The following is an 18,857-nucleotide window of genomic DNA, read 5'->3' on the forward strand; positions in this document are numbered from 1 at the left end:
ATTACTGTATAGCTGTTTGTCTGTATATACATGTATATACAGCTCAGATGGTAAAAAAATTGTAGGGATATTGTCAAACCAACAATATCCTTCTTTAAACTTGTGTAAATTTCGGCGCTAGTCTCTTTGAAACCAAAAAAATACTTATAATTATGTCCAACTCAGCAACTTTATTGGTCACCAGAGAGATGAAGAGATGTAAGTGAATCAAGTACGCCAACATTTCGAAATTGTGAAGTTTAAGCATCAAAAAACTTTTACATTGACAAGTATTGGTTGAAGGATGGTCATTAACATTGTCCTTGATGACATATTATCATGTTTGTAAAAGGATAGAATACAAACATCTAACATAAATTGTTACCTTGTCAGTTCAAAATGTCTGAATCTAATTCACAATTTTCAAACAAAAGGTAAACAAAGAAAAAACAATATAACTTCTTCCTCAAAGCATCATACACATGCACAGAAGCAGGTCTTTCACCAACCTAGTGTGAGAAACCCATCAAAGCTTGAAGAAAATCTAACCTAGTTTTCTCATCCGTCTAGAAAAGCTGGGAAAAAATGTATGGTGAAAGGTTGAATCCAAGATTCTGACACAAACCAAACTAGTAGACACTTATGAATAACATGTGATTAGTAGTGTTTTTTGGTTCTCATGCAGATCCAAAGAAAAGTTCCAACGATGGAGCACTGAACACATTAGCGGCAGTTCGTTCTGTTTTATACGGCGCTATGTGGAGCTCATACTTGATAAACCTCTGCAACATGATTTGTTGTTAATCATTAGAAAGAAATAATGATATGGTTATTAATAATTTAATACTATTCAGAGCATGAATTTGACTAGCTGATTGAAGTCAAGATATATAGTAACATACAGCTAACTGAGTGACAATTTCGGGATTTGTGTCGATATGCCAATCTGGTTCTAATTGACGAACAAATGACGAGCGTCCATTCTCAGTGCTGCTGAAGAGAACCTGCATAGAGGTACGAGATATCAAATAGAGGACAAAAAGGCTGTTTCAAAACATAAGTATGCAGCAGGCGGTTCGTTGAGCTCATTGACATTTACAGCATTCATTAGATACACAAGACAAACATTTGCTACAGATCACAATTTTGTTGAAGTATTCGTTGCCATCTAATTTTGTAACATCTCAAATGACAAGATACAACTCTTGCAGGCACCAGAATTTTAGGTTCCAAGCATGTCTTGAAAAGAGCGTATACAGCCAGCAAATGGCAACAAACATATATCATTATGAATTCAATAATTATGCACTGCCAGTATAAAAAAGTAGTACACAGGATTCCAATCATATTTTACCATGGTGTCGTGTTATAATATTGGTCCATAAAATACCTTCACAAATATATAGATTCTAGATTCTAGATAGTCATCTATGATTGAATGTTTTTGTAAAACTTTTTACGTTGTCCTTGCATGGTAATTAAATTCTATAATGATTATTATTATTGTGACCCCTCCCTAGTCATGATGACGATTTATTTTCTAGACTATTTCACATTGAATTTGTCTTCAGTTATCTCAACATCAGTCATAATTCTTCTACAAAAACAAATAATTAGATAAAAGTAAAGGTTCTCTCTCTAATGGTAATCTTTAAAATGGCAAAAGATGTTTCTCAGGACATCTCTGATCAAGAAGTCTATCTGTGCAAATGTTCATAGTCAAAGATAATGTTTAAAATTGTTTAAATAAAAATGATATAGATATTCTCATTTTGTCAATCAACATGTGTAAACTACTGCACACAAAAGGATGACTACATAAAAATGAAAGATATTTTTTTATAGGCAAACTTGACAAACGTAAAGTTCAACACTGCCCAGCAAGAAGGTAGTTAAGTTCTATAAAGAAAAAACACAATTGTTTGAGGAGTGTTCACATGACATACCTTGTCCTTGACCAAACCACCCGAAGTGAATACCCCTGCTTCTTCTAACGCTACAAGAACTCTTTTCTGCAGAAATAATCCATACATAAAGATAGAATGTAATCAGTTTAACAATTTTGTATGCTACAACAGGGTAGCAAGAAGAATACTAGGCCTGAGATCAAATTTAGTTTGAAATCTGAGACTAACTGCTTTCAGAAAACTCTCTACTAGCTTAAATAGCCGCTGCATGATATTAATAACTTAACAGTATGTGTGTTCCAAACTAGGAAAAGATCATAAAATAAAAACGAAATTTCATATATCTAATGTCTCAACTACCTTAAATTTTTCCCTCAAAAAACATGATATTTGTACAACCAATTTGAAACAACTTTTGTGACAACCTTTTTTCCTCTCTTATTGGACAATAACAATAGAGAGAGAAAGAAGGAGAGGTAGAATAAAAGTACAATGAGAGTATGAGAGAGTTGTCACAAAAGTTGTTTAAAAATGATTCTTCAAATATCATTTCTCCAAAAAAAAAAAACTAGCTTAAATTTCATGTTCTGAATCTTAGGGTAAGAGTTTTTGCTTCAAGTAACTACCATATCCCAGTTCATTTTTACAGAATCATTCGGTCATAAAAAAATATCCATAACACTGAAAAATGGTGAATTTGCAGCATATATAACATGAAGTATTGTGCATCATTTCCATCAAGTTCATTACATAAGACGTGATGAGTGATTAATATATGGTGATAAGTGACACACACCTCGCTTTCGTCATCCAGAACCCGATCCATGAGATATAAATCACAGAATTTAGTTATTTCCAACAATACTTCTAGCACAGAGGATCTCACAGTGGCTTTGGTCTGCAGAGAACAGAATGAACAGCATTGCTATCTCTCTGTGTTGATGTCATAAAATAAAACAAAAGTATAAGAAACGACAATTTCACACCTGAAGCTCCTCTGGACTACTTTCCTCAAGGATCACTCCAAGAAGACGACAGGTTACCTACATACAACTTATTGGTCATAATAGCCGGGAAACATAGGTCAAACAAATGTTTAACAACCAACAACACAGACTTGTAAATAAATGTTCCTCATGTCCATCCAGTTTGTACCCAACTATTTTGCACAAAGATATGCATATAACAATCTTATTCAGGTGTATTAAGAGAAAAAGAATAGTACCAGTGCCGCTTATTAAGATAGACAAAATAAAAGATATAACAAATTAAAGCACCATCCTTTAACCTAAAGAGAAACATAAAATTAGCTTGTATTTTAAAGCTGGCTTTACTTACAACCTTCACTTTTAAATAAATCAACTTATAAAGCATTAATTTAATGAATACTTATTTTAAGTTTCCCTAAAGTAATGAGATTGTTATTGATGTCGGTAAAATATATAAACTTCGTGTAAATTCTGCGTGTCTCTTGTGGGTCTATAATGAGATCACAGACTTTGTATTTATAATGGTTTTACAATAAATACATTGAATGCTTAATTAATAAGCACTAGCCTAGGAAGTTGTATACTCTAGGAGTAATAACAATCAATCGACATATGTCAACAATTCTAATCTATAAAGCTATAAACAGGTAATTTGCCATGACATGTTAATTTAACCTTAAGTAGATTAAGAATTTAAATTCTAAGACAATGGTGGTCTCCCAAATTGTCATTTCTTATGATCACAGGAGATGGTAATTTCTAGAAGGCTATAATAAACATAAAACTAAGTCTGGAACACACATCACTACTACATAAAGAGTGCATGAGAGAATATGTTTAATTACCTTTCTTCCTTCACTCAACTTCTGCCTCACTATCTGCCCCAAGGTTGGCTGAAAAAATTGAGAAAAAAGCAAACTTAGAATACTAAAGCTATAAAAAAATACAGCGGATATTAATCCACAAACATTCATGCATTGGCTGAATTCTGAATCATTAAGCAAAGGAAAGTGGGAAACAAAATAAAACATCATACCTTGACTGGCTGAAAGAACTCATCTACAACATTTTGTGCCCTTAATTCATCTGAAGGTAAAGAAGCATCAGAAGGAACAACCGACGCATTTGAATTTGTGCTAGCTCCAGGATTACTAGATGCACCACCTTGCCTTTTCCGTTGCCTCCCTTGTGTAGGATTAGGAGATCTCAACAACCTCCAAGTGAAAACAATCGCAACAGCAAGACCAGCTACCGCCCCAATAGTGCGAATATCCTAATAACAAGTACAATATCATGAGCTTTGGAATATTTACACGAGTTTAATTTTGAGACACTATTTGTGTCAAAAGTTTTATATTGTCGACAACAACAACAACCGAGAGAGCCTTATCCCACTAAGTGGGATTAGCTACATGGATCAAACTACACCATAATGTTCTATCATATGCCATATTTCGATCCAACTCATTAATCTCTAGATCTGTCCTAATAGTTTCTCTTATAGTTTTTTCAGGTCTTCCTCTACCACTAGTGATCTGACTACCTTCCATCTAATCTACTCTCCTTAATACATAATCTACAAGTCTTCTCTCTGCAATATATGCCCAACCACCTAAGCCTAGTCTCCACAATCTTTTCTCCCATCGGTGCTACCCCAACTCTCTCTTTAATGTTGTTGTTTCTAATCATATATGTAATTTTATAAGTAGTAATGATTAAAGACAAATGTTTTTAACAATTTAACAAGCATTATTGATTGATAGTGTAAAAGTCCTTATTTACACATCCTCCAAAAAAAACCAAAACATTACATTGATCATTTGTACAATCCAACTTAAACTATACCTTATTTAAATACATATTAGGTCACAATTTTTCCCCAATTTGACAAAAACCATGACACATAAAAGCTCATTTTTCCTAGTTTCTACCCACACCCAACATTAAAAGCGAAAAACCCATTTAAAGTTTCTAACAAAAAAACAAACTTCCACTCTTTGGGTTGTTAATTATCCAACCCTGGTTCCTAATCATTCAATCAACGATAAAGGGTCATAAAAAAATTCATTAAAAATATCAAATTTCTTACATAACAGTGAAAATAGAACCAATCATATATCACAAAAAAAAACAATAACAATATTTTGATATCATATATCAGATCCAATAGAATGATCAATAATTGAAAAAAGGAAGAGAGAGAGAGAGAGAGAGAGAGAGAGAGAGAGAGAGAGAGGAATACGAGAGAGAAGAGATGACCGATCTTGAAAGTAACAAAAGCACCAAAGCGTTTGATGAGGTGAAAGAGGTCTAGTTTGGAGGCATCATCGTTGTCACCACCAGACACGGCCATGTTTCACCACCGTAGGCCTCACCGGAATTTGAACAAAAAAAAACAATTGAATGAATTAACGTTGTTCAAATACAAAGAAGAAAGATGATGTTTTGTTTTATTTGTGTCTCCGTTCGTTTGCCGTCAACAACTGCGCCTATGAGCTGTCGTCAGAGGTTCTTTCCAAGTTTCTCTTCCAATTTTACCAATATCCTATTATTTTATCTTATCTTATGAATATGTCGTCCTAGGTTAAAAGATAAAAAACAAAAGTAAGTAATCATGTTTTTAGCTTTAAAATTAAACTTTTTTTTTTTTTTGCATCTATCTTAAAAATAAACATTTATTTCTTCATTAAAGAATATAAAAACTAAATGACATTCTTTTTTTTTATTAAAAAGTTTGGGAGAGTTGCTATCAAAAAGAAAGTTTAGATAAATTGAGTCTCAATACTCATCATATTATTCATTTTGAGATATAAGATTTCAACTCATTATCAACTAAACCAACTTTTACCGGCAAATAAATAACATTCTAGAGTTTTGTTATATTATAGTCATTCTCCTTTTTTTTTTTTTTTTTACTATTACCCGTTTTATAAAAAATAAAAAATAAAGGTATTTTCTCATATAAAAAAAAAAGAGGTTTTTCTTCAAGTGAAAATTTGCACATGTTAAGAAGTTTAAAATAGTAACTTTGTCTTGAAACTTGTTCATTTTATATTAAATATGTAGTTTTTTAATAAATTATTGTTGTCTTTCAATAAAAAAAATACTATTTTTAGTTGCTTTAAACATGTGCAATATTACAAATGTTAGACAAACTCAAAAAGAAATATTTTAATTTCTTTAATAAAAATATGGACAAGTTTATTAAAAATAATTGTTTTTTATATGTTGGAGAACATGTGAGACATATAAGGTGGATTCTTTATTTTCAATCTGATTTTTTTCCACACATAAGAGCATAGGATTGAACCCCTAACTACATATTTAAGGAGCACAAGTCCCTTAAACAAGAAATTCATATTTTAAGTAAATTCATATGTGGGTTGGCTCGAGTGATAAAGGATTTAGACACTTTGGGTGTGTTTGGTTTGGAAGACAAGTTGTGAAGAGAGAAATAGGTGAGAGAGAGAGAGAGAGAGAGAGAGAGAGAGAGAGAGAGTGAGAAAAGAGAAATATGTGAGAAATAGAGTAGATTTGATGGGTTGTTTGTTATAAAAGAGATGAGAGAAATAGAAGAGAAAGAAGTGTTGATTATTTATAAAAATACCAAGATACCCCTACAATAAAGTGAATAGATTGAGAATATAATATTTTAATGCAAGGGCAACAATGGAACAACAAAGTGAATAGTCTTCTGTCTCCCCTTTCTTCTCTATTTTCTTCTCTATTGTGAGGAGAAACCAAAAAGTGATGGATCCCATTACTTTTTAATCTCTATTTCCTATTTCTCTTCGTTCCAAACAAGAGAAAGTTGCTCTCTCTTCCCTCTTTCTCTCTTCCTTATTTATCTTCAACCAAAGAGACCATAAGTAACTTAGCACGAGTTAGATTCATGCGTCTTGCATAGACATGGTAACAAAACCCATACCCGCAGTTACCCGCCCGAACCAAACTCAATTTGACGGGTTTTCCCCGTTTTGACTGGGTTTGGGTATGAGTATGGATTTTCCCCGATTTCAAAACACGGGTATGGGACGGGTAACGGGTATTTAGGTACCCACTTCGAACCCATACCCGTCTAACAAATGTATGTTATTTTGTTTGATAATTGTCATGTTAATAAAAACTACCATTGATATTTAAAGGATCAACTAAATCATTCTGTCTAACAAATGTTAAAGTGAGCATATTGTTGGATAATGTATTACAACGTTTCTCTTGGGGATGCAAAACACTTCTATTTTTTATTAAAAAAAATTATTCGATACGGGGGATGGGGATGGAGTGGGGATACCCGAACCCGTCGGGGATGGGGATGAGATTCAATTTCTCATCCCCGTTGGGTATGGGTAGGGTAACAGGTAAGTATATGAAAATCAGGTATAGGGACGGGGAAGGTAAAACCCGACCCCACCCTGCCCCATTGACATGCCTAGTCTTGCATTTGAAGAAAATTGAGTTGCAAAGAAAGAACTCGTCTATGATAAATTTATATATTCTTGTTTTTTTTTTTTTTTTTTTAAAAAAAGTTTAGATTGGTTGGATCTTGAGGGATCATTAGAGTCAGGATAAATCTCAAGGTTTAAAGGAGGCTTACAAATATATTTACATATCATTCATCAAACACGGCTGCAAGAGTTGAACTCGTTTTTTTGCTTAACATGCATTCAACTTCATACCATCTAAACCAACCTTTATTGGCTAAATTCATATATTCTTCATATAAGTGAGTGCATTAAATTAACATCATGGAACAAAATTCGAATCTCACATAAAACAACAGTAAAAGGAATTGAGTTCGAATCTCATATAGAATAATAGTAAAATAATCATTAGTCTTATAATAATTTTTTTTTCTCCTTAAAAAAAATTAATTTTTTTTTCGTTCTTCTATCTTTCCTTTTTAGAAAAATTGGGTGCGTCAAATTATGTATTTAATTAAATTAAATTAAACATACATTGTAAATTAAATTGGCAATCAATTATAAAATGTTAGATGATTAGAACCTTTTTTTTTTCAAAAAAAAAAAAATTAGAAACGTTAAACTTTTACTATAACTTTTTTTTTTTTGAACTCACATACATAATTGGTTCTGATGTAATAGTAGGGTTTGAAAATTAAATTATTTCTTTGATCATTCTATCTTTCATTTTATTTTGACAAAATCACGTGATAAAAAAATTAACCAAAAAAGAAAAGTGAGAATGAGAGAAAAAGAAGACATACATCACTTTAAGTTTGTATAACTTTTATCATTTAATTAAGTACATTATATGATGACTCCAAGAATAACAAGCTTTAGGAAAAATAAAATTTAAAGAGAACAATGAATATAATTGTATTTTGTTACAACTAAAGCCAAATTTGACAAAGTTCGTATCAATCATATTCATATAAATAAGAAACTGGCCAATGAATAATCCAATAATTGCTTAGCCATGAAGAAAAAGAGAAGGACTAAACAGGGCAAGGGACCCCAAAATTGACAACAGAAAGAAAGAAAAGTACTTATGTCAGTCCATAATCCACAATTGGAGGTGGGGAAGAGCTTTGCTGATCTTCAACTGATATTTCAGTCTCAAAAGATTTTGGTGACAATATCCTTTCAATCTTCAAGCCAGTTCCATTTACAAGCATCTCTTTTTCTAAGTGCAAACAGTAACTCTCAAAAACTCGAGGGCATACCATAACTTTAAAATCCAACAGAAAGAGTAACTCTAATTCCAGCTTGTTCAATTCAGCATTGCTAACCCCTCCTACTCGAGCATATACCGCGTTGTTATAATGTCTACAGCTCAGAAAACCAAAGAACATGATGCACAAAATCAGAACAAAGACGATATTACAGTAAGCTAAAAGAGAAGTAAAACTAACCATTACTTAAAAGGCCTGGATAAATAGCTTAATTAAGCACTTATAGCTTAAGTGTTTATGCATAAACTATTTCGATAACAAAAAATAAAATAAAGTCGATCTGTTTTCATATAAACTATAAATTGTTTTTCTAAGCTATCATAGAGAACTTATGATAATAAGCAAAAAAAAAAAAAACAACTAATGGACATATCACAAGTAGTTTTCATAAGCTCTCTCAAAGAGTCTCATAAGTGTTTATGTAATAGATAAACTCGGATAAGCTAATCCAAATAGGCCTTTAAATCAACTTCAGTTCCTTTAATAGTGCAATAAAACAGTAAGCTTTAGGAGAAGTAAAATGGGGTTAGGGACTCACTCATCATCTAGCATCTTGGAAGCAACCATGACACTGGTAACTAGCAACCTGTGCACATTCAAGGATAAGACTAGAGAATCAGGGTGCTTGTGAGTCAGCATGTCTATATACACATAGCCAACCACAAAACATGATGGGCTACAATTAGTGTATTTGTATATCCTCTCCAAGTACTTAGGTATGCTTATTCCTGGTGCTCTTACGCCATGAAACAAATTCAAGCTCTTCCCTAATCTTACTGAGCCATTATTCAGCTTATCTAGTTCCTGGTTCAACTCATCTACTAGCTTTTCATTGCGAGACACCAGCTTCTCTAAGGTGGAAGAGAGGATCCACAGCACTCTTGGCAAGTTCAGCTCGGCAGGCCCTGTTACCGGCTGATTCTGCCGGCTATGGTTGCTGTACTCACTTGCTGTTAACATTTAGGCCATCTTGGTGGTTTCAGCTTCACCCTGGGGAGTTGAACTTGCAGATGCTCATATTTGCTATTTGAATGGTTAAGGAGCTAATTCCATCTCTGCATGTTATCTGGTTTAGGTGTGTGGCTCTGTCAGTAGCGAAGATTTTTTTTCTTATTTGCAAATCTCAAGCCACTAATATTCTTTAGAGGTGGTCCCATGTCTTTGTGACCTAAAAACCAAGCCATTCCTGAGAATATACAGTTGGCAACAGCAACTTGGCTTGGTTGATTCGTATACAAAACAAAACTGGATGTTCGTCTTCATACCTTGTAAATACTAGGCCCCTACAAAGGACTATAAAACAATAGCTACAAGTCAAAAAGCAAGGGAAAAATCAATGTTTTGTTAGTTTTTGACCGGTTGGTTGGTTGGTTAAGGATGTGCCATGCACCGCTGTTTCAACCAATGAAACTATAGATATTACTATAACTAAGGCTTGTTGCAGATTAATCACAGATTCTTCATAATTAACATCTGAGGACTGGGATACTGGGGATGCAACTTGGTCATTCATAAACAATGTTATGAACCCTGAGGATTACAACAAGGTTTACATGATATTATAATACAATTGCTATTATGGAATGGAACAAAATACCGCTGAAAAGCACTGTAATAATTGAACAAGGTGTTTAGTTTGTAAAAAAATAGTGACATTTCTATATGCAAGGGGAAGCAAAACGGAATGAAGCTCCCCTATCGTCAAAATATTTGAAACATGCATCATACTGTTCTCTAGCCTATACATTGTAATTCATGGAATGAAGTAAATTCTCTTCCTCATTTGATTTTTCACTCGTCGAGAGCTGCATGTGTGATTTGTTATTCATCTTGTTCCACTCATTTTCGACACGGAAAAAGATCCACTGGAATCGGCGGAAAATCTCCAAAGCAGCAATTGTAAACACCGTGAGGTAATTGTGGCGAAGATGGGCAGAAAGCTTGTATGTCCATGTGCAACGCAAAACCAAATTGCTTCCAATCACCCAAACGTAAACCTGCAATTCCATATATATCAAAACTACTTCAGAACAATGATGAAACAATCTGTTTTGTTGTTTCAGTTCTCTACTGTTCGTCTTTTTTCTTTTACCACGTAAATTTTCACACATTCAACAAACCAGATAGAAAAAGAGAACCGCGTAAATAAGATTTTACGCATGTGAAGAGTTACAATTTTCTGATTTAACCATTGATCACACTAAGGCATCATAGACTTGATCAACATTTATCAAATTTGGAAGGAAATGCAAAGACTGAATTACAAATCCTATATTCACAGATGGCCTATTTAGATTTTTTAAAATTGGAAACTAAATAAACATGGCCCCCACACACACCCCAGAAAAGATTAAAAAGCATGAAGTCCCTATTTTTGAAACTGTAAAGATACGCTCATTAACAAAGTTAAAGTGAGAAGTCTTGCGAAATGGTTACCTTGAAATCAAAACAACTGACAAATTATAAAGGAAAGGGACCTAGTGAATTCTAGCCATACAACTATACTTACCCATCTCCTTCCATACAGCAAATATGAGAACAGATGTGGTTTGCTGAACTTGAATATTCGAGTGAAGCCACTGCCAAAAGAGAAAGGAATATTTATATCACACTAGGTCACATCAGCGGTTCGAAAAAGTTATCATTCAAGTTGTGGGATTTTAGAAAAAAGAGAGAAAATATTAAGAACCTTAAATATTATTGATAATCACTTGATACTAACTGGATAGTAGCTTAATACAAAAGACTAAATACATATTCCTATTTATAGGAATACACAGACTCAATCAAGAAAAAATCATAATATAAAATATAATCCTAAGAGATACTACAAGATACTCTAAAATTATAAACTAATCCTAGGAAATAACTAAAGATACTCAAGTATAATATAAAAGATATTGTAAGATATTTATACTATTCTAACAATGAAGTACCAGCTGGAGACTAAATATTGGGAATGAAAGCAGCTTCTTCCATTTTTAGAAGTGTTTGGCTAAGATATAAAATCGATCCTGACATTAGAATCTACATTTTAGAAAGCTTAGCTTAGTTTGAAATACCATAAAGGTGTATGTAGGGCAAACATTCCTCATACCTTAGGTCCCAATCTCGAGTCACATCCCAGTAGAAAGAATACGATGAGTTCACAACACTTGACAGAAGCCAGAGAGGCCTATAGAAGTTTGTCCACTGTTCAGGGAAAACATGATATTTGAGAGCAGAAAGAAAAATCACTGGCACTGCAGTTGAGTATTTTAATGCTGAAACCATAACCAAAAGAACTTGTTAGAAATATAATATATAAATCATTCATATGTCTTTCCTGAAAGCTTAAGCTTTTAGGATAATTGGTTCATTACATAACAATATATCCTTTATGACCAAATGGTCAATTCCTTGTTGTTCCATTCTTCTAATAAAAAGTTGAGTTGAAGCTTAACGAAGATGGACTTATGCAAGGGCCATGCTTCAAGTTCAAAAAGCTCTAATAGGCGGGGGCATAATAGAAATATAATATAACCCTGTTCTTGTGTTTTCAGAAAACAGCTCAAGTTTTTTGGATGGTTCATGACAACGAAGAACGTCATTTTTAAAAACATGAAAAATTCATTATTAATAATTGCAGCATTCGGGCGCTCTTCATTGCAGCCTCCAGCACCTTCATCGTGTTGGGTATGAGGGACAGATTTAGTCTCAAATAGCCTAGAGATATCCATTATAGTTTTTATATATAAGGATTGGGAAATCCTCACCTTAGAACTAAAACCAATTTTGTGGGATATAGTTTGTCCCACCCAAAATTCTAAAATGATATTAAAGTCAATAAAAGATAAGCTGATGGGTTGCCTGTATTCTTCATGCTTCTGATCTATTAGGCCTACAGTGGGTGGGGTGGGGGGTGTGGGATGTGTTAAAATCTGTTTTAATTGCAGTCCAACTCTAGCTGTCTTCATTGCATCCTCTAGCGCCTTCACTGTGCTATGTGTGAGGCGTGGGTTTAGTTTGGTTCCACGTCGCCTAGAGATATGACTTTTGTTGGTGCTTATAAGGTTTGGGCAATCCCCACCTTATAAATTTGTTACTTGTTAGCGGAGTTGAACTAAGCTCAACCTGTGCGCAAAAGATGACTCCAACATAGACTAAAATAAATGTCCTAAGTTCGCCTGACAAATTTTATTTCAAACTGCAACAGAAGCTCTCAAAGTGAAGTCCCAAACAATTGGAAGCAACACAAGCAAACTAGAGGAAAACATACCTTAAATGGTGTGGTATTTATTTGACTACAAACATAATTTCACAATAAAAGCCAAACAGAAAAGGAAAAGAAAATGTCCATATTAAACTATGCATAACATCACTTTTGTGAAAAATGGCTTTGACTGTTGTAGTAATGTATAACAACAATTGCATAAACTTGCAAAATTTAGATGATGAGTGATACAATACAAGTTCTAAAAGGAAACAGAAAAGGGCATTAATTAGAGCAACAAAGAGATCTTACCATTCAGAAGACTAGTTTTCTCTCCAGTATCTTTGTACTGCCGGAGACATTGGTTGAAGCGGAAAAGGTAAGGCAAAACAAGAACTAATGGAATTACAACAGAGTGACTGCCACAAACAGAATCAGCTTCCAACCAAGCAATTGTTGCAACCTACAAAAAAAATAAAAAATGCATCCTCTCATGAGACAAATGATTAATTGAAGCATCAACTTTAGGGAAATCTATGTATACAGGTCCAAAAGTCTAATCATTAGTAAATAAGTTATATAAGAACGGAGAACGGTAAGCACAATCAAAATTGTAGTTGAATTACAAAGCTCAATATTATAGAATCACTGAGCTGATTGAGCTCTAGAAAACAATTTGCATGGGATAAAGGGAATTTGTTCCATAATCTCAATTCTATAAAAAAGAAATTTATTATATATTCAAGTTGACCAAATTCATGGAATGATCAGAATAGGAGACATGGATTTATAAGAACCAAACCTGTTGGTGGACCATTCTACATACTGAACGCTCCAAATCAGAAAAGACCTGCATAAAATTGTAATGACAATCAAAATAAAATTGATATGCATTAGTAAGAAACTTAGGAACTGAAATTTGGATTAGATCAACAAATTATGCCAATTCTAAACTCTCAGGTTGTGTCATGTGTGTGCGCCAGTGTTGGACCTCTGTATTAGTAACAAAGGTACATACATGCAAAAGTATATACCTTTAGACAGGCAAAAGTATACCTCTAGATCTAGAAATAATAAACTAATACTTAGGCTCAAAACCTAGTTAATAAAATCATTAATGAAGGTTAACATGGGAGAGAAAACAGATTTTTCAAGAGAAATATAATATTGGAAGGAAAACATACCTTTACCATTGAAGTTAAAATATCAGCCAAGAAAAAATCCGCGAATGATATTGCCTGTTTTAATAAAAATAGAAAAGTGTCAAATTATATGCAAGCTTAATTCCCCAACAAGATGCCAAAAGCATAAGTTGGTGAGGGATAGAGAAAAACAAGGGTAAGATTTAGGCTCAGATATCAAGTCCTAAGAATCTGAATAAATAAAGAACAACAATAATTCCCATCTAGTTTTAACACTGCAAACCCACTTGGGTTGGCCTGGTGGTATTGGCTTGGGACCTGAGAGTGTGCTCCTCCTCAAGGTCTCAGGTTCGATTCTCCCCGGTCCCAATTTGGGTGGGCTAATTTAGCTTCTTCAAAAAAAAAGTTTTAACACTGCAATAATTATGGTCGTCTTCAAAGAAAACTCATAGAAAGGTTCAACCTTCTAAGTGTTTTCAGTGAACACAGAGAAAACACAAGTAAATATGATACATGAATCAAGCATTTTATTTTCATACTTATATATTTTCCTTACATGCATAGCATAAATATAATTCAGACGTTAACAACAACTGACCACTATTTCAAGAGAAGCACATCAAGAACTATAGAACACAATACATCCAAATAAAAGAAAACTTGCCTGTAATGGGAAAACTATTCGCCAGAGTGTCCTTAAGAAGAAATATCTAGATGAAAAATAGAAGATATCAAAGGGGAATATTAAAACCATCACAATAGCAGCATACAAGAGCACCTGCAGAAGGTTACATACAAAATTCAAAATCTTCCAAAAATAAGATACATAAAAGGAAGCACAAAATAAAATTAAATATTCATCTATCATATATAAAACAATGAATAAATGACAATACTACAATATTAAATTGATAAAAGTGATAACCAAGCAAACAAATGTAATCAGTGTGGATGCATCTATTACACTGGTTGTGATGCAGCATATGCGACTTCTCCATGAGAATAAAGATAAATGTATGCTGTCATACTAGTTGGAACAATGATTGTCATCCACATAGCACACTGCAATAATCAACGGAAAAATTTTAGGGGGAAAAATACCAATCAATCACTTGAGATGAATTATTACTTATTAGAAAGTGGAGAACAAAGTATAAAAAGAGAAAAAGAATTAGAGAAATGAATGGCTGAGAACTGAGAAGAAAGCCATGAAAATTTTCCAGTTCAGCTGTTGGATTTTTTATCCAGGCAAGTGGGTTCTTGGCACAGCGGTTGATTTTGTTATCGTATGCCTATTGACTAGAATATCATAGATTTGAGTAATAGAATCAGCCTATGGAAAACGTACAGGCTGCAAATAATATAACCATAACAATTTGACCCTTCACTAGACTCTATTATGATGGGAGCGTTATAGCATCATGCAAGAAAGCACAAAGATTTCTAAACAGTAGTCGTGTCGTGTTGTATCCATTTGGGGCACTTTTAATTGTACTTTACACTTTTTTTCTCCAAATTTTTTGAACTTTCATACCACTACATATAAAAATACCACAACAGTTAGATAAATGATAGAATTTTAATATATTTAAAATGCCATAAGCTAATCTGTAAAATATTTGTTCTCTTTTTCTATTTAAGATTTCTGTTCTTATATTAACTGTATACCAATTTTGAGGGTTGAATTACATCCATGTTATATCCTATAATTTTTAAATTTATCCTCTCACATGTCCATGTCATATCGTATATCATTAGAACCTTCTAGGCATCAGGCCATTGTTCAGCAATATCATAACACTAAATTGAAACCAAAGCACACCCAACAACAACCACGCCTTATCCGACTACGTGGGGTCGACTAGATGAATCAAAAGACACCATAATTTTCTATCAAATACCATATTTTTATCCAACTCATTTATCGCTAGATCTTTCTTAATAGTTTCTCTAATAGTTTTTCTTGGTCTTCATCTACCTCCAGTGATCTAACTCCCCTCCATCTGATCTACTCTCCTAACTACAAAATTCACAAGTCTTCTCTCTACATGCTCAAACCACCTAAGCCTAGGTTCAACCATCTTTTTTACTATAGGAACTACCCCAACTCTCTCTCTAATGTTGTCATTTCTAATCAAAGAAAAGCACCCAAATTGAAAACAAAGCACACAAAACTAACAAAAAGTGTAGTGTAATAAAAGCAAGATTACTTATACCACGTTTAGTACACAGATTGATCCTTCCATTCCAACATAACATCCTCCAGAGGAATCATGTTCCTTGGTTTGTGTTTTTATATTGAAGCAAATGGTATGTTTCTTATGTTCTACACCTTGACCTTTTAAGGAAACCCTATTCTCTCCTAGGTGCACAGGAATGTCCGTTCCTTGCAAACAGCAATAAATCCATGTTTGTTTTGTACTTTATTAGTCTTGACAAGTTTTAATTAAACTTCCACTCAATGCTTATTTGATGTACTAAGCATAAAAACAGACTGAACAAAAAGAAAAGTAAAAGTTCATTGTTCAGAAAACCAAATATTGGAACAAAAAATGGATGCTAACTTCAAATTTCCAGGCGATGCCACTCCCTTTTTAATTTCCCTAATGGTCCTAAAGAAACCGATTTTATGCGCAAAATATTACATGAGTTAAAGTGATGAGTTGATACCTTCCATATTTCTCCGTGAGTCAGATGATTTTGATCAAGATCAAATATTTTTGCATAATTAACTCCACCCTGAGCAAAAACCCATAAGTTGATTCCCCAAAGCCAAACCATCAAAGCCTGGAACATAAAAATGAGATGAAACACAATGATACAATGAAGAATGTAAAGAAGATATAAAAGTATATATCCATATGTGCATACACACACAAAAACTGAAATAGTGGGAAGAAAAACTAACCGCGAGAAGAAGAGGATTAAAATACAAAAATGCTTCATATAGAAATAATTCCCGTTTGTCTGCACTCATTCTCATTACAGAATCCCATCCAATCTGCAATTTTCCGTTATGGCATATAAGGTTAAAGTACCATGGTGAAATCCTTAAGATATTATCTCAAACTCAATTTCAAACCACATTATAGGGAATGATGAGAAATGTAGTAGAGGGAAAACAGTACTGACCTTGCAACAGATGCATCCCCAAATAAGAAACAACAGTACCTGGACATTCACTTCAATTAATTCTTGAAAATTTATTATAATAAAATACAATAGAAGGAAAGAGAGCAGTTAACACAATAGACCTAAAGTCATATTGCATCTCATAATTACAATAACATGTCCAAGTCTAAGGATGATATAACTGAATGACTGTCTATTCTCAGATAAGATATTGTCAACCAACCCTAGATTGTTCTATCCAAAGCAATCAAATATAAAGCAGCTCCCGGTGTTGTTTATGGCAGATGGTGGAATATGGCATAAGGCCAAAAATACTCCATATAAACACGCCAATTTGGCTTATGACGCAACCATGACAGGCGGTTTTAAAAAAATACGCCGCGTCACTCCGCCATGGAAGTGCCTTGGCTGCCATTTAACAACAGTGACAGCTTACCAAGGAAAAAGACACATTCCATTTCATCATACAGACAACTTTGGCATTCACTCAATCAAAAGCATCAAACATATTATAGTAATATAGTAATAGAAGAGAATTTACAAAGTTCAAAAAACTTTTTAAAACAAAAAAAACCTTGAATCTCCACAACAAAACAGGCGAGGGCATCATTCCAGAACCATTCATTGGAGTTGCTCCACCCCTCGAATCATTTCCCTCAACAGAATGCAATAAACTTTCATCAGCACCATTTTCCTCCTCAAATTCATCTACAAACAGCACAGACCATAAACTCTATCAATCAAACACCAAAAACAAATACAATTTAAGTCTCTGCAATTATAGAGTGTTTTGGTTTTAGTCCCTGTAAGTTTTTTTGTTTCAACTCAGTCCCTGCAAATTTAAAACAAGAGTTTTTGAATTTGCAGGAACCGAATACAAAAAAAAAAAAAAACTTAAAATACAAAAACAAAAAAACACTATAATTGCGGAAACTAGAATCATGAATAACACTATAATTCGGAAACTTAAATAATACCAAGATCATAAACAACAGGTCTACTTCCAGATTTGCGTAAGTGAGGACTATTAGCAGGAACAGCAAACATTAATAACACAATCAACTATATCGATTGATTTTACTTCTTCTTCCAATTCTTCTCTAGCAATCTTCAACATGCAAATTTTCAAAAAATTAATAAATTAAGAAATCTATATAGTTAACTAAATCGTTATTGAAAATTGATGATAAATGATAATTGAAAATGTGGATCCAGAAAAGTGGGAGAAAGATAAACCTAACCTGATGGAATTGAATTGAATCGATTAGCGTAGCGATGAGTGTGGATCTGTGCGGAAAGGGGTTGAGTAGAACGCACACATGAAATGAAGATCAAAGTATCAAATGCGTTGTATTCTATTTTCAACTGTCTGAAAAGAGAACAGCCTTTACGCAATGCAGTGTTTTACTCAAGTAGTGTATGTATGTATGCGTCGCATGTAAGAATGATACACCTTAAATATTTTTTGGTTACGACCATAGTTTTAAAACTCGGCTCGGTTGTCGACTCGGTAAGGATACTGGGTCATTGGGTTATTGATCGAACCATTGAGTCACTGGTCGAACCGCATGATGGAACTGGATTAAACCGGATGACTCGGTTAGATGACTCGGTCTCTATATTAAATTTGTATTGGTATTAAACCGGATTGAATCGAATGACTCGAAGACTAAAATTTAAAATTTCCCAAGTTCCTTGCAAATTTACCATTTTTTAAGATATAATTTTCCCAATTCATTTCATTATATTTTTTCCCTAATTGATTGCCCTTTTAAATTTTTTTAATCTTCATAAAAAAATGTCAAAAACAATGTTAGGCAT

General features: G+C 33.5%; 3 protein-coding genes across 4 annotated transcripts; all 3 read right to left on the reverse strand.

The window, feature by feature from the left end:
- Positions 1-238: 238 nt before the first annotated feature.
- LOC11412766 (peroxisome biogenesis protein 22) lies at positions 239-5,430 on the reverse strand. The gene is made up of 8 exons (XM_003596981.4): positions 5,118-5,430; positions 3,912-4,148; positions 3,721-3,768; positions 2,873-2,929; positions 2,683-2,784; positions 1,926-1,991; positions 882-983; positions 239-761 (listed from the first exon to the last, which is right to left on the reverse strand). Exons 1-8 carry the CDS (start codon positions 5,226-5,228, stop codon positions 657-659), a joined length of 828 nt encoding a protein of 275 aa, XP_003597029.1. The 5' UTR covers positions 5,229-5,430; the 3' UTR covers positions 239-656.
- A 2,743-nt stretch (positions 5,431-8,173) lies between these two features.
- LOC11413228 (cyclin-U1-1) lies at positions 8,174-9,921 on the reverse strand. The gene is made up of 2 exons (XM_003596982.4): positions 9,109-9,921; positions 8,174-8,664 (listed from the first exon to the last, which is right to left on the reverse strand). The coding sequence occupies exons 1-2, from the start codon at positions 9,528-9,530 to the stop codon at positions 8,385-8,387; spliced, it is 702 nt and encodes a 233-aa protein (XP_003597030.1). The 5' UTR covers positions 9,531-9,921; the 3' UTR covers positions 8,174-8,384.
- A 135-nt stretch (positions 9,922-10,056) lies between these two features.
- On the reverse strand, positions 10,057-18,473 carry LOC11412767 (SPX and EXS domain-containing protein 1). Of its 2 annotated transcripts, none has more exons than XM_039830755.1 (14): positions 18,273-18,473; positions 18,014-18,144; positions 17,611-17,744; positions 17,037-17,075; positions 16,813-16,905; positions 16,575-16,691; positions 14,871-14,966; positions 14,569-14,682; positions 13,947-14,000; positions 13,565-13,612; positions 13,075-13,225; positions 11,668-11,833; positions 11,080-11,149; positions 10,057-10,567 (listed from the first exon to the last, which is right to left on the reverse strand). In XM_039830755.1, the coding sequence occupies exons 2-14, from the start codon at positions 18,081-18,083 to the stop codon at positions 10,310-10,312; spliced, it is 1,410 nt and encodes a 469-aa protein (XP_039686689.1). In that variant the 5' UTR covers positions 18,084-18,144; positions 18,273-18,473; the 3' UTR covers positions 10,057-10,309. The 2 variants fall into 2 exon arrangements, with proteins under 2 accessions (XP_039686689.1, XP_003597031.1); XM_003596983.4 differs by having other exon boundaries at positions 18,278-18,472.
- Between the last annotated feature and the right edge of the window lie 384 nt (positions 18,474-18,857).

This window comes from Medicago truncatula, chromosome 2 (genome assembly GCF_003473485.1).
Source record: "Medicago truncatula cultivar Jemalong A17 chromosome 2, MtrunA17r5.0-ANR, whole genome shotgun sequence".
Lineage (NCBI taxonomy): Eukaryota > Viridiplantae > Streptophyta > Magnoliopsida > Fabales > Fabaceae > Medicago > Medicago truncatula.